Source organism: Lissotriton vulgaris, chromosome 9 (assembly GCF_964263255.1).
Source record: "Lissotriton vulgaris chromosome 9, aLisVul1.2, whole genome shotgun sequence".
Lineage (NCBI taxonomy): Eukaryota > Metazoa > Chordata > Amphibia > Caudata > Salamandridae > Lissotriton > Lissotriton vulgaris.
The window spans coordinates 1,185,307,959-1,185,326,861 of NC_141697.1; the positions used below are offsets into that span (position 1 = coordinate 1,185,307,959).

The 18,903-nt window shown below is 43.2% G+C and overlaps 1 protein-coding gene across 1 annotated transcript in view; it reads left to right on the forward strand.

The window, feature by feature from the left end:
• The window catches only part of IFT122 (intraflagellar transport 122), a 283,966-nt gene that overhangs the window by 190,406 nt on the left and 74,657 nt on the right, over positions 1-18,903 (forward strand). The window contains exons 20-21 of the mRNA XM_086939241.1: positions 7,023-7,125; positions 14,124-14,264. Coding sequence (XP_086795367.1) covers positions 7,023-7,125; positions 14,124-14,264 — 244 coding nt within the window. The remainder of the gene's footprint in view (positions 1-7,022; positions 7,126-14,123; positions 14,265-18,903) is intronic.

Genomic DNA, 18,903 nt, shown 5'->3' on the forward strand with positions numbered 1-18,903 from the left:
CAAGAAAGTGCAATGTGCAAAGACGAAATCTAGTCATAAGGAAACGCGAGAGAACATGCATGGTAAAAGACAAGTAAAATTGTGGTTGCCTGTGAGATTCACAATCTGGTGTTCCATTACCCTGATTAGACATACATAGTTCAGGTCGGAATGCTTTTTTAAGAACCGGTTTCATATTTGATTGGATACTATCTGGATTACTGTAATAGTTTTCCAAGCCTATTTTATAAAAAGTATCCTTAACACAACGAAGCCAGGGGAGTGACATTGCGTTATCAAGATTCATGCAGTCTCTAAGGATACTCCTTGAAAATAATAGGTCCTCTGACGTTCAACTTTTACCCCATAAAGTCAATGGGGCAATATTTATCCCATCTTTCACAAAATCCAAACCTACTTCAGAGTGGCAAAAACGTGTTGGAGAACTGCGGGGAATCATCAATAATCTTTTTTAAAATGTATTCTCTAAAATCTGAATCCTGGTACTTTTATGGTAACCCATACTCCTGCTCCAAAAGTGGCTACCGATAAACATTTTAGTTTAAATAAAGTTATCATTTCAGTTACCGGCTTATGTCCTAGCATACAAGCAAAGCGGAAAAGCCCCTCTATTGTTCTGCTAGTTTGTTGAATCCTAGCCACAACTAGGTGTTCCCTAACATTCCCCAAGTAGGTAAAATGTGACACTTTTCCAATAACTTTTTCCCTTACTACAAATTTGTTTGGTTGGGGCTGCATACCATAATAAATGATTTGCAAAAATGTAACTTTAGATCCAATGCCAACAAATATTCAGTAAACACATTCAAATATTTTTGGAGGCTATTGGCCGTTAAGGTCATCAAGACAGTATTGTCTGCGTAAGACAGTAATGGGACCTGTTTGCCTTCTATGCTCGGGAAGTCCAATTTCTGTTTTAACAAAAATTGTTCCAGTCCGTTTGTGTATATTAACCAAATGCGTGCCGGGGTTATTTTTGCGCTACGCGGCTTTTTTCCAAAAGCCGCATTACATGACGAGCTCAGCTCGTCATCAGCACACGACCACCGTGGCTGATGACGAGCTGAGCTCGTCATCAGCATCGAAGGGGTTAAAAATAAAAATGGGGGTCCGAAAAAGTGGATAAGACTATGGGAAGGGTGGAACACACACAGGGGAGCGATATGCACTTTACCAATCATACTCCAAGACCCAGAAGTATCGTAATGAAGGTTTAACAACGTTACAGTGTGATGTGCATGCACTATATTCTATGTGTATCTAGGACTGTGCAAAGACAACTGAAGATAGACACCTTTATCTGTAGATCTACCAAACACACCAAATGTAATGAGGAGTACCTGAATGTATATATATTGTCTGGGCTATTTTAATATGCAAAAATAAAAATATTTTCAAAAACAATAAATAAATTAAAATGGGGCCAAAATGCAACCCTAGTGTACCCCCTCAGTAGAAGCAATGGGCCTAGTCTTCTCTCCCGCAGGACCAAAACGGATAGCTACAGGGGTAGCTGTGTGTAGCCCACGGAACAGTGTAACTAAGTCATTCCTCCAAAGTTCAATCTGGGGACCTTAAGGTTCACCCAGTGGATGGATGTGCGTTGTTTGGCGAGGACAGTACCATGCAGTGCCAGTCTCTTTGTCAATTTATTTAGGAGGGGTCAAGCCCATAACGGAATAAGAGCCGTTTACTTCTTTTTCCCAGAAATCTACAATTGTTTGACATATCACACCATATGCTGGAAAACTGCTCTCTCCGCCGCACATCTGCTGCAGGCAAATGTTCTGTCGGGGTTGTTCATTGCTGCCTTCCTAGGAGTGATTCATGCCGGGATAGAAAAAATGTAGTTGGACTAGCTTGAAGCACACCTTGTTGCATTGTCTGTTCTCAGGGCACGTCCACGACCACCTCCCTAGTTAAATGTGTGCCTCCTCCCCTGGCATGTGTTAGTTCTGAATACAGATGTGTGATTAGCTGCCTGCTAAGACCAGGATATCTGTCATCCCTTTTATTTCTCGGGGGCCTTGGGGAAGGCAGTCCACATCTCCCTGGCAGTATGTGTCAGGCGTGCATGATGTGGGATCTGGCCAGGTCCAACAGCATACATTTCCTTGGATTCTTCAGGTGTCAGATAATTGCAATTGAGATATAAATCTCGTACTGTCTGCCAACCGTCTTCTCTTCATTTAACCGTACACCTGTCTTTATTAATATCCCAGACTGGTTTAAGGGACCACGGAGGAGTAACTGGGGGGGGGGGGGGGGATTGGAGGACTGGCTTACCACTCTTTCCCACATTCCGCCCACCCGTTCGACTAAATATGGACTATCTTTGGCACCTCCCATAATAAGCCTATCCGGTGGCACTAGTTGTTTTCTCTGTTTTGGAATGGCTCTTTAAACCCCTCATGGCATCATCACAGTTTGACAGGATCTCTGCAGCAAAGCAGTAACCCACAGAGCTGTCTGTAGAAATTACAAATATGTGACTTGCACGTTGAACACCGTGCTTTGCAGTAGGCACATTAACCCCCTTTGCTAGTTTATGGTGGCGATTAGACTGGAAACAGATTCTTCCTGCAAGTACATTATCCACCCGTTAACCTACTGTTATTATATCTTGAAACTCCCTGGGTATACAACGACCTGGGCAGAACGTGTCTTAACTTGTAAGATATTTTAAAATGCAGCCTGTTTATGGTCAATAAGATAAGAAAGTCCCGAATTACTATGGAATGTATCCTTGTTGTGAATTATTGGGCAGAGCTTTTTTTTAAGCTTTTAAGCTTTTTTTAATTTTTTTTATTATAATGTGCAAGTTTTCTTTCAGATTTCAATCCTCTTGCCTCCGACCCTCACGACTCTCTATGCGTATCTCCTGCTGCCACTTGACCACCAATGTGTGGAATTCCAGGGTATTGGTTTCCATTTCCTGCGCTGCGCCTATAAGCCTGGCCTTCTCTTTCTTACTCTGGGCTCAGCCTCGGGTCTCCTCCATTCCTGCGTCCCATCTCACAGTTGCGCCAGACGCCATCAGTCACACTCCCAACAGAACTACACACTTGAGCCATTCGGTACCAAAATGTCAGTCAGTGCTATATTCTGACTGGCCACTGGGTGCCACTGTTTCGCCAGTCTGTGTCCAATAAAAGCTTCTTAGTGCCAACACACCACGGCGAAAAGTGCTTCTAGCGCGGGAACCCAGACTCGCGGAGCTAAATGGAGTGAAATGATATTGTTTTATGGCCCTTTAGAAAGGAGTCGAGTGACGCGGCGTAGGTTGAGTGGAAGTTTGCACCACAGGTGCGGCGTAAGAATGCAAATCGACCAGTCTGTCTACAGGCCACCAGTAGGGGGCGGTATCGGAGTGACAGAGGCGGCCGCCGCGCTGCGCACCACCCACAGCAGCCGCATCTGGCGGCCCCCGGACGGACCTGTAACCCCCACCCCCACCCCTCTCATGACGCAAATGCAATGTTGTGAACATAAGCTCCACTGATCGTATTTGGGAATTAAGGCCGAGCTGTGACTCTCAGTAAACCACACGCCTTGTGCTGGCTTGTGTGCTAGGGAAAGCAAACCCAGGAGGTGGTAAGGTGGTGTTTGTGGACGAAGGAGGGTCCTTCAGTTCTAATCCAGGGAGTCTGTCTCTACAGCATTAAGCATCGGCCCTCTTTGTTTGTTGGCTCCCCCTTCCTGAATGTCGCCGACATACAGATGAACCGAGCTTGTCTGCGTGAGAGTCGTACCCATCTCTTTCCTTCATTCCTCCACAGGCCGAAGGGATACATCGGGATACCACATAGAGAGGGACAGAGCAGAAGTCCAGTCTCTCCTCCACAACCTAGGGTGTTTCACGGCCGTCCAGGGGACCTTGGCTGCGGGTTCAAGGCCACGGTGCCCCAGCAGTCTGTGCCTGAGTTTACAGACCGGTCTAGTATGATTAGAAGGAACATGAATCCTCCCCCAGCCGGGAGCAGGGCATTGTCTCACTGTGTGGGTGGTTCAAGCCTCGTCTGAGCCTTTCCTTCGGTGGGTTAGCATCCGTGGCCCACAGGGTCCGACTGAGATACAAAATTGGCCTATGCACCAAAACTAAAGTGGCATCATTAGTGCATAAGATAGCTTAAAAACAATGTGGCCCACGTCTTCAATTCGGGGCAGTTTTGAAGTTGTAAACATAAGCTGTATAGGTGGTTTGCACGGTACTGGAGACTGCATCCTTTTGTGCTTGGGGTAGGCAATGTTTGTGGTAATGTCAGGGAAATTAAAAGTAATAAAAACCGACCCCGCAGACCATTAACTGGGCCCACAAACAGCCAAAAAAACAGCCCACACACTGTCAAACCAGCCCTGATTGTCCTATAGCCCAGTGCAACCCTGTACCCCATGTCATAAATGTATCTCAGGAAATGATTTTTTGAAGGGGCACCCACTGGAAAGTGACATGAAGGGGACAATAAAAAAAACAGGCATTGGTAAAGCCAATAGGCCTGCCTTGTTGTATGTGTTTGTTGATGATGTATTGGTGACGGGGTGCTCTGTGTCTGGAATACTGTTCCCGTCTGCGTAGGAGTGAATCAGTATTGACTTTTTCTTCATTATAACCAGTATTTGGATGGGTGGACCGATGAATGGCCTTTGAATTAGTTGCCTTAGACATGATACTCTTAGTGCCAAGGTAGCTTCCGGTGAGCACAGGCTTTGAAAATACCATAAATACCTACATGTGTTCGGATGCACGGACGCTCAAGCACAACATGCTACTTTGCTTGCTTTAGGCCACGCCCATAATTACATAGGCCACACCTCTTCTAAAGGTTTCCCAGTTGCATTTCCTCGGCCAAGCCCCATTTTGGGACCCCCAAGTTTTTTCATCCAACTTAAAGCAATGATCTCACAATTTCTTCTGGGTTCTTACCCTACAGCCCTACATCTTCCTGTAGACTTGAGAAGGCAGCCAAATCCCTGTTTCTTTTTTTTCTGATTTTAAAGTGTACTTTTCTTTGCCTAGCAGACAAGGTGATGGAGCAAAGGTGGGGCGAGAGAGGATTGAAGGGGGAGGGTCAGTGGGAGAATGCAGCTATAGTTGGGGACTAGGTGGCCTCCTCCTGGTGACCCTACTGGCCAGCATCCAAGAGCCCCACTGGAGGTGGTTAATGTGCTTTCTGTATTGCACTAAAAACGGCCTTCCTCATCCATGGTAGAGTGCCAACTGCCTCCTCACCAGGCTAAGGAGAGTGCTGGTGTGTCATAGGAGAGATACAAGCCTGGAGCCGGCCTTTGTTTCCCTTCATAAGAAACCAAATCATCTAGTCATCACCGGATATAATCCTCTCCCTTCCAAGCAAAATAAGTTCTTCTCTTCCACATAAGTATTTTTGAGTTGTTTGAGTTTACGTTCGGAGTTCATGGAGACTGTTTGTGATTCAGATGGTATCACCTGTAACAATATATGCATGCATTACAAAATGGTAGTTCCAGTTACAGGGTAGGGTCATTGGAGGTGCACCAGAGCTGCACCGTAGAAAACCTTTTACAGTTTAACTTTGTCTGATTTCTGTCTAAAATACAGATTCACTCTAGAACCTTACCTGTACATAAAATACTGACACAAACTAATTGTTAGGAAGAACAGTGTCCTCCTAAAAACCAATAAGAATAGTGTTGTGGCCTGTGAAATGCACAACTTTCACTCTAAATAGTTACCATACCCTATCACTTAGTTGAAAAGCACATGGACACACAGACCGCCGAAGGCCTCACTAGTTAGATGCTAATGGTAGCCTGATGACTGGTCCTGATGAGACCTCGATATTGGGTTTAAACGTCAAAATAAATCCATTGATTTCTTTTGGTTGACGCTCTAAAAGAATATCTGTGAATTGTCTTAAATATTCTATTGTAGTATCACTGCTAGGAAACAAGGGACAGTTCTGTAATCTTCACTTTGCATATAATGCGCCTTAACCATACCCTGCGTCATTTGCAGTGCTGTCACATTTGTTATATCTTGTACCTATGTAAGTATAATGAAATCAAGAGCAACGGAGAAAATTGAGGCTGCTGCGAATCTTGTCTGCATCATTGATTGGTTCATAAATTCCTATTTTAACTTGACTTTGTTACCGTTGTACTTGCGGATACGGTGCCCCAGTGAAATAACGCACCTGACCTTTGTCTTTTCCAAGTGTCTATACCCTGGTCGGGTCTTTGGTCAGCATATACACAACGCTTTTTCACATCGCCTTTTTTGTACTTGAAGTTTGTTGTGTAGCAGTGCGAACCATAACAAATACCTGTTACAGTCCCATAGTATAAAGAAAATAAACAGCATGAAGTTTCAGAGGCGCAGATCTTGGCCATTGGCACGTACTAGGGAGAAGACAATTTTGAGAACGAGCTTGACCCTACCCATTGCACCAAAACCTATGAATGATGTCCTGCTGAGCAGAGATATGCGGAGTAATGGCCCACCATCCTGTTGGACTGCTTCACCTACATGTGTGCCAGTAAGACTAGGGAAGCCAGAGAAGAGTTTCCAAGGCTGGCGTAACATGATCGCGGAAACACACCCCAAAGATGAGGTTAGCAGTAGGGTGAACCATGATGAAGAACCTGGTCGGCAACACTGGAGAAGCAGCAAATGGAAGTAGAGTAGGCCATTGATAACACGAAGAGCATTTAATGAGACTTGCAAGATGAATATTCATGCAACGAAATACATTTAGATCCTTACACGACTTTTGAAGTTTAATTTCTTTTATACTGGTCTCAAATACATTTTCCCATACTGACCATTCATGTACTTTTGGAAAAAGAACTACACCATCAGTTAGTTCCAGATTGACTAAAATTATTGGGTATTTGTTATTATGTCAAGAGAAAGCACCAACCTGTAGGAGGACTACACTAACAAATCTAGGTAGGGCAGACTAATCTATTATTCTTCGTGAAATGCAAGTGTGTGTGTTATGCTGTAGTGTTTACATGATTAACACGAATATCTCCTCTTGCAGGCCTTCACCTTAGTGGAGAAGCATCCAGAGTTTAAAGATGATGTCTATGTGCCCTATGCGCAGTGGTTGGCAGAGAATGACCGGTTTGAGGAAGCCCAGAAAGGTGAGATGCTCTGTTTCTGGTCCATGTGCCGTCTCCTTTCGAACTGATTGAGTTTTTGAATTTGAAAACAGAATAATACGCCTGGATGTTGTGAAAAATTGTTCCCTAAGATAAGGGGGGCATGGTATGTTATTAGTTTAGCAGGTGAGTGGCACCAGGTCGTAGGGGAAGGAGGAGACCGTTGCAAGTGTGATGTTTGAAACAATTAATAAATGAAGTTGATACTTTAGATCACTGTACTTGTTTGGGAGTGTGAATTTATGCATGATTTAAAGGCTGTGCTTTCAGTACCTGAATTGATCTGCTTATGTGGGTGCGTAGTTAGGTCCTTAACATCTCCCTGTACCAGGAACACGGCTTTGGCCCCATTAAGGCAGAAATGGTTTCTTTCATCCAGAAGTAATGAGATGAGATGATGGACGGAGCGCTGAAACTTTTTTCAGACACTCACCCCCAGTCACAGATCTGGGTTGAATCCATCATCATTCTTTAGCTCACTTTGCCACCTCAATTCAGAAACAACTATATGCAAATCAGTCGACCCTGTGCCTCATGGGAACAGTCCAGCTCGAATTGCCAAGCTATGTATTTCCTGGACCGGAAACAAGCATCCTGGGACCGGTTTCTGGCTAACAGCCGTCATCAGCCAGGCTAGATTGAATCCAGTGGCAAAGTGAGCAAGGGACTGGGGGTGAGTGCTGTGCAATGTTCAACACTCCGTCCATCATCCCCTTTGGTTTTTCTTTGTTCGCCCTAAGTTGGCAGGGTATGCCCAGACGTGGGCCCCTTGCTCACTTTGCCACTGGATTCAAGCTAGCCTGGCAGATGATGGCTGATTAGCCAGAAACCGGTCCCAAGATGCTTGTTTGCGGTCCAGGGAAGACATGGCTTGGCAGTTCTGGCTGGACTGTTCCTATGAGGCACAGAGTCAGACTGATTTGCATATGGCCATATCTGAACTGGGGTGGCGGAGTGAGCTAAAGAATGATGATTGATTAAACCCAGATCAGTTGACTGGGGGTGAGTGCTTGCAATGTTCAACACTCCGTCCATCATCCCCTTTGGTTTTTCAATGTTTAATGATGGCCACGCTTCCTGTTTTAGTTTCCAGGAGGGAATGGATCGGAGTGCTGTCCCATTACATCTTTTTTTTTAAAGTTCAGAAATAAGTTTATTAAGGGAAATGCAAATCTCAATACAAAAAACAAAATAACAATACATAGTCACATGAATCACCTTTTTAAATACAAAGGGAAAATAGGTGTATATACAATTAAAGTTGTCTATCTGAAAGAAGATGATTAATACAAATATAGAAATAAATCAATAAAAACAGAAAAGAAAAAAAAAAGCAGAAACATTTCAAATCACATAGTACAGAGAGTGATGCAAGAGAAGAATAATCTTGCAAGTGAAAAGCACAACAAAAGAAAGTCATGGAGATTTGGAAACTTCTTGTTGTACAGGAGTTAAAGAAGAGGAGCGTCTAGCACTAGATTCAATGAATGATGTAATAGGTAACCATAGGTACAGACGTTTCGTTGCCATGGTAATAGGGTACACAAAAGCTGTTTCTAATCTGTGATTATAGCAAATAGCATACCACCAAGCTTAATAAGATAATTTGGTGAAGTCTTTCCAATTATTAGTAATCTGCTGGAATGCAACTGCCAGTAAGAGGTCTACATTTTTTTGTTTTGTCTTAGAAGTGTGCTCTGACCACACCGGAGATAAACTTCCCAGAAATAGATTAGAAGCAGACAAAGGAAATTTGGAATGAAAAATTAAATGGATTTGGGCCCACACTTTTACCCAAAAATCGCAGACAAGTGGGCATGTGAAAAGCAAGTGATGTAGGTCCGCATGTGGGGAAGAGCATGACCAGCAATTATCCAAAACATCATCATGTCTTTTATACAATGCAACTGGAGCTAGCAGAAGCCTATTATATTTATATTTATATATATATATGTGTCCGTTTGGTATTAGCAGCTCTCAAAGATTTTCTGATTTTACTCCATATCTTATTTCAGGTAATAATGGACCAGCTAACACCCAAATCCTGTCCATAGGAGAGTTCTGTCTTATATTTGTCTAGTGTAGTACATGGAGATTGTACATAATTGTAAATAGCATACTCCTTCGGCGAGAGACAAGCAACGACGTGGACCCTGAACCGCCAGCTTCCACTCCCTTACGGACGAGCCCGCCCGTATTCTTCCTTTTGCCACATTACCAGCCAACCACACTTGGCTTTCGATAACCCGCTAACCGGGTTGGAATTATCACTGGTCTTGTAATACTCGCACCACTTGTTTTAAGCCCTGAAGAGTCACAGGCATTGACCTGTTGACGAAACAAGTTTTGTCTGGCGTTGTTTTTCACATGAACATCTTCACATAAAACATCCCTTCAGAAAACCACTGGTGTCGACCACATCATTGTACACAAATGTATTAACTGTTGATTCTATACGTGTGCCCAGGATTGTGCTAAAAAAAGTATAACATTATAGTTATGAACCTCGAAAGCAAACATTAAGTTACAATAAATGGAATGGAACCAAAAACCAAACTGGTAAATAGTCTATTAATTCCACGAGTATCTCAGCGAAGTAGATATGTAAGGCTGTACAAAAGTTACTATGAAGAGAGAATCGTCAGGGACGCAATTTAGAAATATCCATCTTCTCCGGGCAATGTGAGTTCAAGAAACTTTTGAGTTTGATCGGGTCCTCATTAGTAACAGTATTATTGTTAAGTCACTTCAAACAGGCATGGGTAAAATAAGACAAATCATGCACCAATAGAACGTAGAGCCGGTCTCATGGCCAGAAATTACTTTCTTCTGCCTGCTGTAGACTTTGATTAGTCCTGTGAGGAAAAAAAGTGGATTTTCTGAATACGAAATCCTCTTCAAGGACCGGACAGCAGCCAACACTTTGAGAAGATCTGTATACTTGAGAAAATAGAGTATGACACCTCGTGGTCTACGATGAACAGATGGTGAAGAGTGGAAAGGGCCTAGCCGGTGAGCGCGTTGAATGTTCAATACAGTGGTTTCTGGCAAATTGACCAACATTGGCAAGAACAATTTGAAAAATCCTTTAGGGTCTGAACCTTCCGGCAGACCATAAATGCGTAGGTTGTTCCTCCTGTTTCTATTTTCAAGGTTTTCAATCTGCTTCTGACAAGATGCAAATTGAGATTGAAGGACTGCAACCTGAGCGCAAGCCGAGCCCAGGAAATCCACACAATGTTCAACTGCAGTGTTTCTCTCTTCCATTTTTGGCCAGCCATCTGTCAAAACTTGTATCTTAAAATTTGTCTCCTCCACTAATGGGCGAAGCACACATATTTCTTCTAGAAGAAGATCCATTGAGACTGACGTAGGTTGCTTTGGTGGAGAAGGTTAGTATTTTTTACCGCTTGGTAGATACCTTGGTGACTGTAGAGGAAGAAGTAGAGGCACTTTTTGGAGAAGAGGTCAAATACTCACCTTTTTGGGATGCTGAGTATAAAGGTGTGCATGAGAAATATATGAGCGATTTGCAGGGACCACCAGCGATTTTACTGATTTCATTCTGCCCATAAATATGATGACTAAAAATAGTATTGCCTCAAAAATGAGTTAAGCAAGTGGAGCCTCTATCATTAGTAACAACTAGCACCTCCAACTTCACTGGCATTAAAAACAGAAGTAATGCATAGTCATGACCTGTAAGAAGTATCATATATGGAGAAACAAAAAAAAACATGTAATACAAAGAAAATATCAATAGCCAAGTGTGAGGAAAAAGGTTACTGGTTCACACATAGAAGAGATTCAATGAAAGCCATTGGTGTATGGAAAAGACCTTGATCATAAAGAAAGCAGTATAGCAAATATATGCTAATTTGCATGTCCGTAATATTACAACACAAAAGCCATAGAGCAAACAGTGCCACAGATAATATAGCCTACTTGAATTCATAGTGACAAAGAGAACAGGAAGGAAATATGCAGGGTTAATCAAAATATACACTTGTCTTTTGATATTGGTTGAAGCGCGCCAAAATCCATGTAAAAACCGTCACCAGAGGGTTGAGCAGATACAAAATGGCCGCTATTATTCCTGATAAAGGAGGAAGACTCCGTGGTAGTAGCTTGAAGTATGAGGCAATATGTTTTTATATATGATGCACAGTGAAGTAAATCTGAAACCAAGATGTTTGCAGCGCAGCGTAGAAAGAGTTAAAAGCGCAATGGGGCAGAGTCAAGGGACTCTACAGGGAGAGCGAGTCTCATCCGGTCGCAGGCGATTCCAAAATGGCGGGCCTCATGGAGCATCTGGGAAAAAGAAGAATTCTAACCAGAGAACGGCTCTCTCCCGCGCCGAAAAGCACTCCAACGGTTACCATCTGGGTTCGAACGAGCGCATTGTCATTTTTGTTGTCCTTTTCACTGGCGAGACATCGCGACTACCTTGTTCACGCCCCTGACACCGGGAGCGCTACGGAAAACCCACCATCCTCCTTGGGCGCTGGCCACACCCCCCCTCTCCAATTACATCTGAAGTGGTATATGTGCTGCCTATTATCCCGCTACACAGCATCAAAAGTATATGTTGAATTATCAGGGTGAGGTGGATGACCCCTTAGGTATGCACCATAAAAACCTGTAGCCTGGGTGATTTTCTTATCTCTTACGTGAGTTTAGAGCAAATAATTGGTCTGCTGTAGTGCAGTATCAGAAAGTATGCTCAGTTCTCTCACTTGTTTGACCAGAATAATATGGTGTACCCCGGAATAACCTGCAGAGAGGTGAAGGAGTGTCAATGCAATGTTGTTGGGACTAGAATGTCCCTTGCAAGGTTTGGCGAGTGTCACTCCTGCCATTAGTTACCTATAGACTGATTGAGCAACATGAAAAAGCCAGCTGGGCTGGACACGGTCCCATGTCAGGAATTCATATGTGAATTGTGCTCTTAAATCTACCACTGCTCCATTGGTAAGTGCACGTTGGAGAATCTCCTATTTCCCTCTAGGCCATGACTTCTCTTCCTTTGGTCACTTCGATGGTGACTGTTGTCTGACTAGCGTTCTAATCATGGCTCCATAAGTTAGTACCTTCTTGAATATAGAATGCACCCTCTTGCATGAAGAAATACTTTATTTACCTAAATAAACAGTTTATAGAAATGTTTGGTACTAAATGCTATGCAACCAGGCTTTACACTCGCCTCGTGTTCAGTGGTTAGCTTTCTGAAATCAAGGAGTTGTAGTCCACACAATTGAGTGTCCTAATAATAGCCCTAAAAATAATGAGTTGGTGTACAAAGTACATGACTCATCTTGGTTCTCTGTAAGAGATCCTGTCCTCCGCTACTTTTCATTCGTCACCTTGCCCATCTGATTAGGCTCATGTGTCCTGTTGGCACCGGTGGTATGTTCCTGACATCAATAATCAATATCATGGTACTTTTCATCCTTGTATGTAAGCATGTGTTTATATGTTGTGATCATAATCGGACAGCAACAGAGTGATGCACATCAGTGGCAGTCAGTAAGTTAATCAAGTCTGGGCACATAAAGTGTGGGTTTGCACACTTACATTACATTTTGCTTTTATACAGTTTTATGGCACAGAAAAATCAAGGGATTTTTACCTAGAATAACATAATGTTTGCTTATGTGTTCAAACTGGGATTAGAATTGAGGAGTATAAGTTTACAAAAAGTGACGTAGCCACTGGGCCATTGCCTTTAATTAAACTCTTCAGAGTTTATACTGTCAATTTCTAAGAAAAACGTGGAGTCTTCCAACTTATCTGCAACATTACAAGATACTGTGGATGAAGCTGCTTGCAAGAACCTTAGACCTGTAAAATTCTTTGTGCATTTTCATCTATGGCTCACATAGGCTCACATTGACTGAAAGGTTATTGATAAAATGATTTCACTCAATGATTGTACCCTATCTTGGAGAGCTGTATTTGTAATCTATCAAATGTATGATCTTTTATCTTGTAATAATTGGTGGTGCTTTATTGCTAGTTGTAATTTATAGAGCTCACAGCCCTCCATTGGCATGCAGTCCTGCATATTTTCCATCTTTAAAACTGGTCATTTTGTGTGCTACCTTCAATTTCGTTGGTGTGGTATGTTGGCGATTGCAAATAAAAGAAGAAATATTCTGATGACCCAGTCTGAGTTTATGCCTGCTGCGCGCTTAAGATTTGGCTAGGTCTTTATGACTGGCCATGCTGCATAACCTATACAGAGAGGAGGGATGATTAGAATATTTAGGGGTTGGACCGATAGTTTTAAACTGTTGAGATGAACTATTTTTTGAAGAAGCGAGTTTGCAGCTTTACGTGGTATCTTACATTTGAATCCCATCTTCCCATATATATTTCTTAAAGATTTTTATCCACAAGGCTGTTCTGTTGATGATGGTCTGCTTTCTGATCCAAAGCTTGACTTGACTTGACTTTTGGATTATAGTATTCAGTGGATTAACAAAATGTTGCCTGTGCACATAACATCCAGATCTATAACCTTCTCTCCTTCCCTCAATATGCCATCTTTATTGTATCGCCCACAAGATTGAATTTTGTTCTGGGGAGTGCATGGCAAAGTATGTTCACATGAGCATCTTTTACAGTACATAGGTGGGGAAGCCATTTTTTTTATATATCTTTTTTTTACAGAATTGTTTATATAGCGCAAACTAGACCTGAAGATATTTGGTATCGGAGCGCTTTACAGACCACTAGTTTCTTTACATGAGGACACATTCATTTTTGTTCGGCATAGGTGGATTAAGTGATTTGCCCAGAATCACAGGATGTTGAGCGTGGTTGCAGAGACTTAAACCCGGTTCCCCAGCTTTGACGTAGACCGCTCTAGCCATAAAGCTACATCCTCTCCCCTAGCCATGTCATAAGATTTTATTCACATTATGATTTTACTTGACTAACAGCTTCAATGTTGACTCCTAAATGGGTTCTCTTTGCAGCTTTTCACAAGGCCGGTAGACAGGACGAAGCTGTCAAGGTTCTGGAGCAGCTTACTCACAACGCTGTCGTGGAAAGCAGATTCAATGATGCTGCCTATTACTATTGGATGCTGTCGATGCAGTGTCTTGACATAGCACAAGGTAGGCATGGTTAAGAGAGGGCCCAGATTTGCAGGGCATGGACAACTTTTTCCGTTCAATGCACAGACTCCAACATAAGTTTGACCACCAATTTTAAATTTCCTATTTTGCAGTCATTTTTTTAAAATTGAGAATTTACATAAATCATACAATGTTTCCAGTTCAAGAACCAACAGTTGTAACACTATTAAGATTATGCTTAGCATAGCTCTCGGTGGATCAGCCAGTTTTCTGGTAGGTGGTGTGGAGTAGGAACGTTAAGGTGCAAAGCTGCTAGTAGTGGGCGTGAGTGTTTGTAATGATGGATGGTAAATACAATTGATGGTAGCCTTCGGGAATATTACTCTGCACAAATATTGGTGAGCGGGTAAAATACGGAGTCTGGTGTGTTTGAGAGAATGTCAGGAGCTTTGTGTACGTGTCAACTTTTGTAGTGTCTTGGGTTCATTGAGTACCAGGTCAGTGAAACAGAGGAAAGATCAAGAATCAAGGTGGGGTAGTCATTCTGAATTCCTTGTAGCATTCAAGGGGTTCTGAAGAAACTGATCAGTAGTTTGGCAGATGTTTGGCAATGCATTCGTTGTAGTAGTGCAGTGTATTTTGGTTTGTCAGCCTATGTGAGAGCAGGTGCGGCATATATGGTGTTTTTGTAATCTTTAGAAAGGGACCAGATCAGATGAAATAATGTTAGACGATCATTGATTTTCTATACCATTTGCACGCTGGATGTGACACGTGATGGCTCAGTCATACATTCATCCACTGTAAGTATGGTCTCACAGTAATATACCTTTTGAAATCCATTTCAGTAAATGCATTGGCGATCTTAATTACTTTGTTGCTCCAGCTGGGTGCTCCTTTGTGCAGGTAAAGTAAAGTTTGATTGCCAATTGTTTGTGTGTCTGTTTCCAGAGTATTAGCATGGCCTTTATGACGTTGTTGTTAGATTGTACAGCCGAGGACGAAGTATATACCTTCTATTTTATCTGACAGTTAGATTGTGGCAGAGAGTGGTTCAATTGCCAATAGAAATTGCAGTAGCAACAGTAGGCATCACTGACATTTGCCTCTGCTGCTTGGGAATGTGCGTAAGAGAAGCCCTATGCAGTTTACCTGCGCAGTCGGGTTTTGATACAGCCATTGGACCTTGATCTTGGCTTAGGCCCAACCTCCCCTTTGTTCTGAAGAGAAACCCTCACTCCACACAGTCATTCCTGATTTTCTTGGGTAGTCGTGGGTCTGCCATATCAATTGGGTAAGCGTTCGCAAGTCATTACAGGAGGATCACAAGGCTTGTGAATCTATTTTTGTGGCTCATCTATTAGGTAGAGGATAATCTTGCATAGTCTGATGGCTATAATTTTAGCTAAGATTTTGATATCTATATTAAAGAAATATCGGTGATAGCTACTACATTCTAGATTATCTTTCCCCTCATTTGGTATAAGGGAGATAATCCCTTTTTCGGAGTGTTGTAAGGAGACCATGCATTCTGCTTTCTTAAAAGCTGCATATAGTATAGAGACCATGTATTCCTTGCCAGTTTTTTAGAATTCCTCTGGGAAGCCATTTTAACCGGGGATTTGTACATTGGTAGGACTGTGATTGTGTCCGATATTTTGTGTAGCATGATTTTGCATTCCCGGAGATGTCTGACTTTCGAGGATAAGGATTGAAGTTTCAAATATCTGAAGAAATCGTCTTCCATCGTGGCCTGATCTGATTTTTTTGTACTGAATAGGGTTCCATAATATTTGGCAAACACCTCAGAAATTTTGATTGAGTACATTAGTAACTTGACTGAGTTATATCATATGCCTGGTCTGTAGCAGGGTGAATTCTATGTTGGCACAAGGGTAAGAGTGTTGGATGTGCATAGTAGCTTCTGCTTGGCATTTGACTGATGTCTCGAGGTTCAAGCTTTCTGCTTTGGACGGTTAAATGGTCTTGATGGAATCAGCCATCATGTACCTCCCCTTACCGCTGGCCTACAGAACTGGCGCTGATGAAACTGAGGCTTCCTTGGCCGTCCTGGGACTCCATTTATGGCATTGTAACGCTTGTTTAGCTTAAGGTTGTCGTTATTTTGTGACCTGCGTTCTCCATGAGACCAGTGGAATGGTATATGAATTAGGTTTAGTCCCAATTGCATCATGTAGTGGTCTGACAGTTCTCCTTTTAGTTCCCATATGCGTTCACGTTTCTTTTTAAAAAAAATCACTGACCTCATGAATTATTTTATCACTGTTTGCCATATAATTGTTTCATCCCACCTGTCATTTTTTGATGTGCACAATAATATATATTTTACATTGCTGATGGTTGCATTCATCACTTAGTTTTTTTAAGTGAGATTTAAACTTTGTATGTCATTAGCTCTTCCCTCAGACAGCCCAGTTTTCGTTTGCAAGACATTTTGTTTACTTATAAGAGGCTTAGAGCCCACTGATTGCTTACCATCTTCCTCTTTTTTGGGAGTGTCCTTTCTCTGTTTTCACTTTCTGTCTCTGACAATTTTTTCTTTTCTTCTAAATGTACTGCTTACGTGTGTATGTGTTTTAGGTGTCTTGCTCCTGGTTTTGCTCCACACTGTTTCTTTCACCGGCTCGTTTCCCATGTTTATTCCCTTTTACTTTTCAACCTCTCCCCTTCTACTCTACACAGCAACGTCAGCAGGCCACAGGTTGTTGAGTAAAAATACGCCAATGACCTTATGGTCACACTATTAAGTAATCTCTCATTTAGTTTGTAACACAGTGTTTTTTGGTACACTTTTCATGATTTATAGAAATCCTTGGGCATGGTTAAAATGTTTTATGGAAAAAAACAACAAACGGGGTATATTAGAAAATTGTTTGCAGTTTTACGGGTTGGATTGGATATTCTAGTGTGAAAAGAACATTATATTGTAAAGCACATTTTTGCTTGTTTCACCGCTCCTGTTGCACTTCTTCCCATTGCTTAATGTGTGCTTTGTAACAAGTTTTACTATGCCATACTATACAATGACAAGTCATGCCATCCCATACAATGACAGGCCATACCATAACATACTGGAAAATGACCGGGCATACCATACAATGAAAGGACATACTATATTATACAGTGTCAGGCCATACCATTTGTTTGTACCAGGTGTTTGCTAGCAGCCCAGTGGCAGTGGGCCGGCTTGCGGACGCTGTGAGAGCCCCTCCTTGTATTGCCTGTGCCTCGCCCCGCTGATTGCGAGCGGCGCGTTTTTATGCTACGCTTCGTTTTAAATTACATTTTGACTGTACCTTTTGTTATGCAGGCAACTAACTGCTATTTCCACTTTCAGAGGTGAGCTGCTGGCTGGGGGCTGACTGTCATCGCAGGGTCCCAGTGGTAGCGGGCGCCATCTTTGCTTGGGCTTACCTTCACTACAGTGTAGCCCTGACACTCCACCCTCGTTCCGCCCCTATTTAGGAGCGCGTTCCGCTCCTCGCCTAGTGTTTGCTAGCAGCCCAGTGGCAGTGGGCCGGCTTGCGGACGCTGTGAGAGCCTCTCCTTGTATTGCCTGTACCTCGCCCCGCTGATTGCGAGCGGCAGCGTTTTTATGCCTCGCTTCGTTTTAAATTACATTTTGACTGTACCTTTTGTTATGCAGGCAACTAACTGCTATTTTCACTTTCAGAGGTGAGCTGCTGGCTGGGGGCTGACTGTCATCGCAGGGTCCCAGTGGTAGCGGGCGCCATCTTTGCTTGGGCTTACCTTCACTACAGTGTAGCCCTAACACTCCACCCTCGTTCCGCCCCTATTTAAACGTCCATCATGTGTCAGCGCAGCGGACGAGCGCAGCGGGCGCGACGTAGGCGCGCCGGAGTTGCGCCTGAGTTAAGCCTGTCTGCGCCCGTCCGCGGCCGGCCGGGGCACGGGGCATGTCTCTCTGCCTCTTTTCTCACTTATTCCCGCTCCTCCCTTATCTCATTTCATAATCCTGCACTCCCCCCTCCTGAGTCCTCCCCCAGGCTTGCACTATTCGGCCTGCTCACGGCCAGGAAAACTTTCTCTGAGATTCCCTCCCTATTATCCACCGCCAGGCCTTCTGCCCTGGGTCCCAAGATCTGTATTCCTCCACTAGTTACAGCTCCTAACCCTCCTCTGTCTGTGATGTACCTTAACACCCGGTCTCTGGTCAGCCACCAGTCTGACATTTTCTATCTTCTGGGTTCAGAACAGCCTGACATCTTGTTTCTGACCGAGACCTGGCTCACAGACGATTCTTCTCCTGATATCCTGGCAGCCATCCCCTCGGGATACTACATATTGCAAGCTAACCGCCCTGCTGGCAAAACTGGCGGCGGGGTTGCTGCCATCATCAGGCACTCCATTCGTTTTTCCCCAGTACCCACCCCCAGTATCCCTATGACTGACTGCCTTGTTCTCAGATTGGAGCAACCTGGGTCATCACTCGTATGTGTCTTAACTTATCGCCCCCCCCCAATCTATGCCTAGTTTTTCAGTCCAGTTTGGCGACCTTATATCCCAGCTCACTATTAACAACGCTAACGTCCTGGTCTTGGGTGATTTTAACTACTGGCCGTCAGACACCCATGAAACCCCTGACTCATTGGCCTTTTCAGACCTTATGTTGGGTTTAAATTGTATCCAACATATA